At 37.0% G+C, this 10,595-nt stretch overlaps 1 protein-coding gene across 4 annotated transcripts; it reads left to right on the top strand.

Moving 5' to 3' along the window:
* Window positions 1-729: 729 nt before the first annotated feature.
* Window positions 730-3,518, top strand: LOC110885661 (beta-galactosidase 16). Of its 4 annotated transcripts, XM_035978907.1 has the most exons (6): window positions 964-1,253; window positions 1,352-1,449; window positions 2,046-2,178; window positions 2,307-2,425; window positions 2,524-2,857; window positions 3,215-3,518. In XM_035978907.1, exons 3-6 carry the CDS (start codon window positions 2,170-2,172, stop codon window positions 3,233-3,235), a joined length of 483 nt encoding a protein of 160 aa, XP_035834800.1. In that variant the 5' UTR covers window positions 964-1,253; window positions 1,352-1,449; window positions 2,046-2,169; the 3' UTR covers window positions 3,236-3,518. The 4 variants fall into 4 exon arrangements, 3 of the variants coding, with proteins under 3 accessions (XP_035834799.1, XP_035834800.1, XP_035834801.1); XR_004870144.1 differs by having other exon boundaries at window positions 961-1,253; window positions 2,023-2,425; XM_035978908.1 differs by lacking the exon at window positions 1,352-1,449 and having other exon boundaries at window positions 2,023-2,178.
* Window positions 3,519-10,595: the final 7,077 nt, after the last annotated feature.

Consider the following 10,595-nt stretch of genomic DNA (forward strand, 5'->3'; position numbering starts at 1 on the left):
AGTGGATAAAAGTAGGGCCGTCAATTCTTGACACGACCCGTCAACCTGATTCAAACCTGACACGAAGAAAAAAGAGTTGGGTCGATAAACACGACCTGTTTTTTTTTCCTATTAAAAACAGATCGGGTTCGGGTTGACTCGTTAACCCGTTTAACCATTTAGAAAAAAAAATTATATTTTACTTTTTGTTTTTTCCGTTATTCTTTTACATGATAGTCATAATAGCGTTACTTTTAACACTTTATATTTTTTACTTGTCACACTCATACTCAACATTAAACATGTTACCGATAATCCGTTTAAAACCCAACAACTTGCTTATAAATCGTCAACTTGTATGCCTCATTTAAAAATACGGGTTAAAGAGGTCGGCCGGTCGGCTTCAGGTTGACCCGAATTTACATGCGTGCGGGTTACGATTGAAATCTTTAACCCAAATAATAATACAGCTCGGGTTCGGGTTAAACATTTCAACCCGTCAACCCAACAAAATTTCAAAGTAATAAAGTTTTTTTTTTTTTTTTTTTTTTTTTTTTTTTTTTTTGTGAGAAAAGGGAATGGTTTTAAGACCCTGTGTAATGGGGCGTTTTTTTTAAAAAAAATTCAAAAAAAACGCTTGAAAACGCCCATGTACCATTACATGGGGCGTTTTTTTAAGCAAAAAATCAAAAAAAACCCCTTTGGCGTTTTATAAACCACGCCCAACACCCTTTGCCTTTGTCCAATCAGATTTCATCCCCCTTTTCCTATCCAATAAGATTTTTTCTTTTTTTTTTCTTTTTTTTATTTAATGCCCCAATAATGCCCAATAATGCCCCATCCCCACTACACCCATTTTTCTAAAACGCCCAATAATGCCCCTTTGCTGACTGGACCGCCACGTGGCGTAAAATGCCCACACTTGGGGGCATTATTTTCCCCTTCCACTACACATGGTCTAAGGCAGTCTTTGGTTCTACTTACATCTTTGAAAATTTCAAAGTTTCTGGAGGGACAATACCAAGGACGACGGCAGCACACCACCGTGAATCTCCACCAATGTCATTCACCACCACCACCAGATCTTCTTCAAGATCCTCCACCTCCCCCTTCCGCTCCCGAAAGTCATCGGACCCACCACCTGACACCACTCGCCGGACCACCAAACCCCAGGCAACTAAACCCTCTCAACCTCCTCCACTTTCTTCTTCTTCTTCTTCTTCACACAAAGTTAAAGAAAATGTCACTGTCACCGCCAGGCTTCGTCCCCTCAAGTAAGTTTATTGTTTCACTTGAATTAGATTAGATGGGTTTGTTTTCTTTATGCTTAAAATTAAAAGTAAAAGTAAAAGTGTGTGATCATCTGTGACAGTTCAAGGGAGATTGGGAAAGGGGATGAGGTGACATGGTTTGCTAATGGAGATTATTCCATTCAGAATGAGTTTAATCCCGCCTTTGCTTATGGATTCGGTATAGTTTATACTTATAGTTATATCCTTATTTTTATTTCTACTACAAAATCCCCCTTTTGCCTTCTAGTTATTTCTTTCAGAAAGGTGAAAGCTTTTTGGTTTCTTGATTTTTAACATTTTTACTCATAGTTGACAATAGCCAGAGCGTAGCGGTTGCTATAGCGTGCTACATAGCGTAGAGGTCTAGGCTCACTATTAGGGTTGTAGCGATAATGGCGACAATTTATTTTTATTTTTTGTTTTTTTTTAATATAACTAGCAATTAAGTCTAGCTATAAAATAGCTGGATTTTAGGTTTTTGTTAAATATACATGTAAAATAGCATATATACCCAGGTATTTTGATATAATATACATATATTTTAATTTTTTTTTCTAGTGTATCGTTATTTATAAAATAGATGTCCGCTATTAATAGCTATTCGCTGTGTAGCATGTAGGTACCTTATCGCTATGGATTCGGTATAGTTTATACTTTATAGTTGTATTTCCAATTTTGGTTTCTACTACAAGCCCCTTTTTTGTAGGTTTTGTGAAACAAGAGAATGCTGATTTTTTTTATGTTTTCTTAGCTAATTGTGGTGGCTTTTGTTAGAAAGTTGAGAGCTTTTTGGTTTCTTGATTTTTGATGGTGTATAACTGCGGATAGAGTGTTTGGGCCTGCAACGACTACCAGGCAAGTTTATGACGTTGCGGCTCATCATGTTGTGAATGGCGTTATGGAGGGGGTAAATGCTAAGTGTTCTTTTTCTTTTTTGGAAATGTTTTAGATGAAACATATATTATATGTTAGCACTTTTATTGGAACAAACGTATCCAACACTTCATTATCTTGGTGTTAAAATGTCCGCATCAGCAAAGCATAATCTGCAGCAATGCAATGCGATTCTTTGATGCGCTTTGGATCAATGGGCAAAGTATTGGAAGATATTGGGTCTCCTTTAAGACCCCTGCAGGATTACCTTCACAAACATGGTTTGAAACTTGCATGCAATATTTGCTAATGCTTGTATTACTATAATACATTGTTTAAGCATATGTGACTAACAAATGTTTTGGCTTATGTTTGACAGGTACAATGTACCTAGATCTTTCCTTAAACTGACTGCAAATCTACTAGTTTTGTTCGAGGAAGAATATGCAAACCCGTTAAACATTTCACTAGATACTGTTTCCATCGACAAAGTTTGTGGGCGTGTATCGGATTCACATCCTCCTAGGGTAAATTCAAGGGAAGTATCCGGTCACTATCAATGGAGACCGACGCCTAGAGTTCGCTTGCGGTGTCCTAAAAAACAAATTATCTCGAAGATTGTATTTGCAAGTCATGGTAACCCTTCAGGCGACTGCGAAAACTACTCCATTGGAAAATGTCATTCGTCTAATTCTCAACAAGTCGTTGAAAAGGTGAGCTAGCTTATCTTGAATTAAATCCAACACACTGATCATTTACATTGTAGAACGAATACAACTCCCTTTGTTTGGGGTGTTTTAGTCATTATACGACTACAACACCATTGTAGAATGACTATAACACTTGTTGTTATGGTCTATGACTACAACACCTTTTGTTTAGGGTGTTGTACTCATAACTTTTGCAACCATATGTTGTTGCAGTCATATAGTCTACGACTACAACACCTTTGTAGAATGACTATAACACCTGTTGTTGTAGTCATTCTACAAAGTACAAAGTAAATAACTCGTAACTTTTGCAACCATATGTTTAAAGTTGACTTGTATTCAACACCTTTGATATTTCAGGCTTATTTGGGAAGAAGGTAATGTTCGGTTTCTCATACGCCAGAATCTTTTGGTGAAGACCCGTGTCCAGGCACACCTAAAACACTTTTAGTGGATGTGCGATGTGAATAAGAAGTAGTTTACTTCGTTTGCACACAAAATAGGAAGTAATAAACGCACAACAAGCGATATAAGTTACATGCCAATTAACATACTCAAATTCATTTATTGTATATGTTCATTTTGAATGTACATAGATCATAAACTCGTATACAACTAAAGCAATGAGAATGCCAACTACATGGTTTGGTTTTACTAAACAAAATTCGCGTCATTGTTGTCTAAATTTGGAGTCTAATATATGTTCCTCTCTCGCGGTTTTTGAAAACAAGCCCCAAGTTTATTTGTAAGTTGGCATTAACCGAAAATGCGCAACCTTTTTAATTGTAATTAATGACTGTTAATATGCAATTAAACTGTGCAATTAAACTGCTTTAGTAGACGCTAAAGAAATCGATATAGAAACTCATTTTTTAGTTTCGGTTATGCCCCACAATAACCTTAGTTTTTACAAGAACAATGGATCTCCAATCCTCTAGGGTGGGTTTTCCTGTGTATTAACCTCTTTCTCGGGCTTTAGTCGCATTCCGCAATTTGGATGTCGGATCGAAAACATTATTATTGACTTCGTCAAGTCGTTAAAGATAATTTGCAACTGAGATTTGTTGTTATGATATGTTCTTAACTCAAACATTATTCTTGCATAATGTCACCTCTTAAGACTATAACCTCAAATCTCAACATGTATTTACTTATTAAATGGCTTCACACATTTCATGTAATTTGATCATTGTTGTGATACTTCACTATGACATTTAGTACCCATGCTCAGATAACAAAGTCTACATCTTTATATGTTAGCATGGTGCTGATGGCCTCTTGGCGTTTATCCCCATTAAAGTGGCGTCATAAAGTGAACATTAGACTATGTGTAGTGAAACAAGAAGGGGAAGCCACATCACCCCTTTAACGCCCCAAACACCATTACACTTCAATGAAAGGGGGTGCCAAAGAAAGTCTGGTTAGCCTACTAACACGCGTGAGTGGGTCCGATGCTTTTTCCAACCAGACAAACATTTTCTTTTAGATATAAAAAATGGATTAATGATTGAAGCTTGGTTAAAACCACTACACACATGTTAAAGTGTGGTTTAGTTAAAGGATTCCTCTCTACGTAGCGTTGAGGTGGCACTTTAACAAGCAACTTTAACACAAACCACTACACATAGTCTTAGGTGAATTTTAAGGGTATGTATTTCTTGTTAGTGTAATGTCAGCTTTCTATAGTGTAAACCTTGTTAAGTTAATCCCCAAAGTCCAAACCATCATATACATAGAATGATTAGAACATCCGCAATTTTTTTTTTTATTTTTAAACGTCCAAGGACTGACATCCGTCTCATTGTCACATCAGATTTCCAGACTTCCCTAAAAAACCCCCAACTTTTCCTACGATGTACAAACCTCCACAAACTCCACCTCACACTAAAGCTGTCCAGAAAGCTCGTGGCTCAGAGCTTAGGGCATGTTTGGCTAAGCTTTTCAAAACAACTTATTGGCTTATTGACTTATCAAAAAGCCAATAAGTTGTTTTTGTGTTTGGCTAAGCCAAACGTCCTTTTAGAAATGGCTTTTTGCAAAGAAGAAAAAAGAGGTTTCAAGAAGTCACAATATTGTGACTTCTTGGCCAGCTTTTATCTTTTCAAACTACAAATTACCAATATACCCCTTCTTTACCCCCTTATATCTAAAAGAATGTCCATTTTAGTCATTTTACATCAATAAGCTAATCCAAACACTTTTTTTAAAAACTCCTTTTCCAAAAGTCCTTTTTACCTATAATAAGCTTAGCCAAACATGCCCTATGTTTATATTTGCTAGAAGAATATTGCATTTTAGGTATGTATAACGTTTTTATTTGGTTTGTTATGGCTGGAGTAGCTAAGTTTTTAAAACATTTCAGTGCTATGTTTTGAATGTGATTGTTATTCTTATATTTCAGGTTGGAAATCAACATTTTCTAGTGTTTCTGAGCGTATGAGTAAGATCAAGAAGATCTTACTAATGAATAAGGCACTTATTGTTCTTGATGACGTCAATGAACATGACAAGTTAGACGCTTTATTTGGAATAAAAGCGTTAATATCCGAAGCAAGATCATAATAACAGGTATATATACGTTATTAGGGTCTATTTCTTTGGATTTTACAAACTTGAATTGTTAAATGATCATGAATCATTAGAGCTATTAAGTTGCTATGTTTTTAGTTGAGTCTATTTAAAAATGTGAACGAAATCCATTAGCTCTTAAAGTAATGGATTCTTCTCTATTTGTTAGTAGCAAAAGCGGATGAATTCTAAGAAACATAATAGAAAATTGGAGGAGTACGATGAATCAATTGAATTCCTTGAAAGGAGATATTGATTGTAAAATTTTAGGTACAATATAGAAAGTGTTTGACTATTTGTCAACATGATGTCTATTTCCTTGTAGGTTTTACATGTTGGTAGATGACTTCTTACTATCTCACCAACTAAGAAGGTGATGATGTATCAACGGCTTCAAGAGGTTTTAATGTGCAAGATCATATCAGCTTTAACGTTTTTCTAAGCTTTAGAGGTGGAAACACTTGTACTTCTTTTACAAATCATGGTATTAGTCGAAGCAAGATACGAGTCTTTCCTTACTGCAAAGTTCTAAAGTCATTGTAAAAATGTTATTTTTTTGAGCTTTTAGAAAAACATAGTTTGTATTCTTTATCTTGCATGATTATTAGAAAAACATAGTTTGATAGCAGTAACAAATTTCTTCATTTTGGATAATTAGGTTCTATTGTCCGTTTAATATACCACACATATATTTAATTTGAGTTATAGACATAGGGTCCGTGATTGAAGTGAACAAAAAACCAATAGTTCCTTTTAACATGTCTTTTAAAGTCGAATCTTGGTTGATTTCATGTATACCTTGCATTTTGTTTCAACTGAACTGGTATGTTAACTATAACACGCCTTAACTGAATAGAACATACGGAAATTCATCTGGGACCGTACTAACGCAAGAGACTATTTTATTTTTACACAATTGAACAAGTACTTGCTTGCATCGGCGAATCTAATGGGGTCGAGAGGCAGTTGACTCTCCGACGGAACAAAATTTTCATAGTATGATCTCTAGCGTAGTTCTTTTTTAGAGTTTTGAGTCTCAAGTAATCATGACTAAAGTCTTTTAGGAAAAAGACGATAATAACATTATTGGAATTTCTAGCAACGACAAGTGATGGATGATTGTGGACAACTGAAGTGGGCGACTGCATGTGGTTTGAACAATGATAACTTGAAATCATTAGTCGTTAAACCCTACACTCACGACCAAAAACATCTAATTATCAAACATTGTTTATGTTCATATCAAACCACCGAAGACCACATTTAATGTAAAAAATTAGGCATGACAAGTGAAGTGGATGAAAATGACATGATTTGGAAACCATGAGGATGGAAATGATAGAAAATAACTTTTTGGATGAAGTGGCAAAAGTCATGAAATTACATGAACCAAAATTGCAGTTTACTCATTGTTTCTTTTATTTATTAGGGCATGTGTAGTCATAAAGCCCTCAAAGGGGCGTTATGCGCCATGTGACATGCCACGTCAGCAAAGGGGCTTTATGGGGCTTTATGCAATTTGGGGCCGTAGTCATAAAGCCCCTGTGTAATCATTACTCAATTAATTTAATTTTCTATTTTTTAAATAATTTATAAGTTTTATAAAATAAAAAACATTTCATTAAATAAAAAACACTACATTAAAAATTAAAAAAAAAGTTACACTAAAAAAAAAATTACACCTAAAAAATAAATTTATTCTTCGGTGTCATCTTCGTTCTCTCCTTCTTCCTCTTCGTTTTCTCCAGCATCTAAACCTACGTCTTCAAAGTTCCCGTCTTCGAATTCCTCCCCCACTTCTTCCTCGGAATCTTCGTCGTGATCATTGTTTGATCGAATTGGGCGAATCGCCCAAGCATGCTCAACCAAATCCGCCTTCAACGTGTTATGTATTTCTCTAGATCGCAGTAGTTGAGCATTTGCGAGTCTCTCTTCCGTTGTCGCTTGGGGTAGTTCGACCAAATCTTCGGGAATATAGTTTTGGCATATCGCTTTTCCATCATCCTCAATGATCATATTATGCAAAATGATGCAAGCATACATGGCCATTCGTATTTTATCCTTATGCCACATGCGACAAGGATTCCTGATAAAATGCCATCGTTGCTGTAGAACCCCAAAACACCTCTCGATGTCCTTTCTCGAAGACTCTTGTAATTTTTTAAAATACTTTCTTTTTTCATCGAAAGTTTCAGAAAACGTTTTAACAATAATCGAATACTCGGGGTAGATACCATCGCCCAAGTAGTAGCCATGCTCGTAATCGTTCCCGTTTGCATGGAAACCGGCCTTTGGTATAGTTCCAGAAATGTAGCCCTCGATTAATGGTGAAGCCTCTAACGTATTAATATCGTTAAAACACCCGGCTACACCAAAGAAGGCCGACCAAACCCAAAGGTCGTATGACGCAACACCTTGTAATACCAAAGTTGGCCCTTTTTGATCACCCCGCGTATGTTGACCTCGCCATGCGGTTGGACAATTATACCAACGCCATTGACGACAATCCAAGCTACCAATCATGCCGGGTATTCCATGCTTTTCTAGATGCACCTCATATATTTTTTGAAGGTCGTTCCAAGTGGGGTTTCTCAAATAACGTTTTCCATATAACTGGCATATTCCTAAAATATAATTTAAAAGTTACGAAAAAATAAATGTATAAAAGTAAATAAATAAAAGACAATTAAAAAATTACCATAGCAAAAATGTTCCAAGGTATCTCGGGTTGTTTTCTCCGCCATCTTCAAATACTCGTCGTTGATGTCGTACGTGTTTCCGTATGCTAATACGCGTAAGGCGGATGTGACCTTTTGAATTGAGGTGAAGCCTAGATATCCTCGTGCGTCCATTCTTTGCTTAAAGAAATCGTACGTATTTTCCAAGTCATTGTTAATGCGCAAAAATAACCTTTGGCTCATCCGAAAACGTCGTCTAAAAACATTCGGTCCGTGAACCGGTGCCGCGTCAAAATAGTCTTTCATCAAACGCTCGTTCGCGGCTTCACGATCTCGCAAGATATAGGTGCGTCGCAAGATGGGTCGTGGAGGGGGTGGTGGCCGAATGTGCTCAAATGTTTGTAGCACAAAAGTACATGCACTCGTAACCGCTTCTTCCTCGGCCGCGTCTTCGTCGGGCGAAAAATATCTTCGGTAAATTTCGGTGAAAGACTCTTCCGACGGGGAACCCATTTTTTATAAAGTGAGACTAGCTTTTTTAAAAATATATGGAGAATGAGTATGGAGAATGAGTATGAGGTTTGAGTTGTAAAAAAAGTGGAAGAATATGAGGTTTTATAGTGTGAAAAATAAAAAAAATTGAATTTTTTTTTTTAAATATATGACCGTTATCAAACGGTCAAAATCATAAAATATCATCTCCTCGCGCCGCGAAAAACAACACGCCCATTCTTTTTTTTTTCTCATAGCGCCCCGGGGGCGGTGTTGTGGGCGCCGTATCGGCGCTATGCCATCTCCTCGCGCCCCATTACATATGTCCTTAGCGACCGAGGTGAATTCATCAATTTAACCGGTAAATAGTTATAAGGATTTCAGTTTCCAGAGTGAACTTTAGAGTATTCATAGCAGGTTCTGTATATATCTGTAAGTGAGTTCTGCATATTTTAGGAAGTAGTTGTGAGTAGAGGAGAGAAAAAATTTCACTGTTCATCTGTATATTTGGGAAGAAACTGTTCACCGACATTTACTTTTTAATATTTTTTGAAAGTGTTTGTGAGGAGAGATAGAAAATGTTCTAGGCTTGAGATTCGGACCGAAACCCGTGATTAGTGTGTGATGATGTTCAAAGACGGAAGATTAGAGACGGATAAACAACTTTCTTGTATAAATTTGGTAGCATAACGTTACAAACCGGCCCGATTACAAGCTATCCAAACTATACCAAAGGAGCATACATCCGGGGAGAGACCAAGTGGTGATCTCTCCCCCAAGTCTAAAACCTTCAAAAGTTGCAAATGAACCAAGGGTGGTATTCATAGTCACACCACCTTCACTTGCAAACACACACGGTCAAACGAATAACCCTTTCGTTTGACCACTTCAAACGAGCGAGTTTATACACGTTCGTTTGACCGTTTCACTAACTATTACATAATCAACATAACAAGTAATCTAATCTATTCGATCATCATCGGACACAAAAATTGCACCAACAAATTCCCCCTTGTCCGTTGCTATCGAATGCTGAAAATGCAACTGCAATCGATCTTCGGTCAAGTATTTGTTGATGTTATCTTCTCTGTGTTAACAAATTCCCCCTTGACCGATGATCCAGGTAAGCAGTATCTTGGCTTGAGTCTTCATAGCAATACCAAACCCTTGAAGCTTCTCGTATAATATTTCCCCCTCAAAGTACGCGTATCCGTGTTGGGTGTTGTGCAATGTCCTCGCAAGGCTAAATTGACCGGTCTTCCGCTGATCTTCCAATACTCCAACCAGCATTTGATAAGGGTTCCATTCTTTAAAAAACTGCATCAAGTCTTGATCTTGTCATAAGAACTCTATTTCATTCAAGCATACTACATTGGTAGAGTTTTCTTGTGAACTGTCTTCTGTAAACCATCTTTGTGGAATCGACCAAGTAATGCACTTTGATCATCAGCATCAACACTCAGGAAGTCAGCTAGACCGAGTATATCATTTGCAAGCTCAACCAACACGCTTAGTTGAACTACATCCAGATCTCATTGTCTCGCCTTTGTGAAATTGACCACGTAATGCACTACGGATCTTCAGCATCAGTACTCAGGATGTCAGCTTGACCCAGTACATCATTTGCAAACTCAACGAATTGAGTTATACCCAGATCCCTGTAAAATCCCAAAGAGACATCAAACCCAAAACGGAATCCTGCAAATTCCCCCTCAACTACAACTTCTGATAGAGTTGGAATCCACACTTGTCAGCCTTGAACTATCAGCTCTCATAAAGATTCCCCAGGTCTTCAGTGAACATCGTTTTGAAACTACTGTTGACTTTAGGTACCTGTATGTTTCCGTGCAAAACCCTTCACGCTGGCTGGAGAATTAATTAAAATCCTCAAATATGTGTCTGTGCAAAACATTCAACACAGAACCTTTGGTATGACCAGAAAATCACAAACTCTACCTCCTGTGATTGCGTTAAGAATTTTACCGAAGAAATTCAAAAACATA

This window comes from Helianthus annuus, chromosome 10 (genome assembly GCF_002127325.2).
Source record: "Helianthus annuus cultivar XRQ/B chromosome 10, HanXRQr2.0-SUNRISE, whole genome shotgun sequence".
Classification (NCBI taxonomy): Eukaryota; Viridiplantae; Streptophyta; class Magnoliopsida; order Asterales; family Asteraceae; genus Helianthus; species Helianthus annuus.

Excerpts from the sequence above, each read along its gene's own strand:
- LOC110885661 (XM_035978906.1), top strand. The coding sequence starts at position 892 with ATGCCCACACTTGGGGGCATTATTTTCCCCTTCCACTACACATGGTCT. Across the intron at positions 1,254-2,523 it reads GCCAGGCTTCGTCCCCTCAA|GTACAATGTACCTAGATCTT; the intron begins GTAAGTTTATTG and ends TATGTTTGACAG. Across the intron at positions 2,858-3,214 it reads CTCAACAAGTCGTTGAAAAG|GCTTATTTGGGAAGAAGGTA; the intron begins GTGAGCTAGCTT and ends TTGATATTTCAG.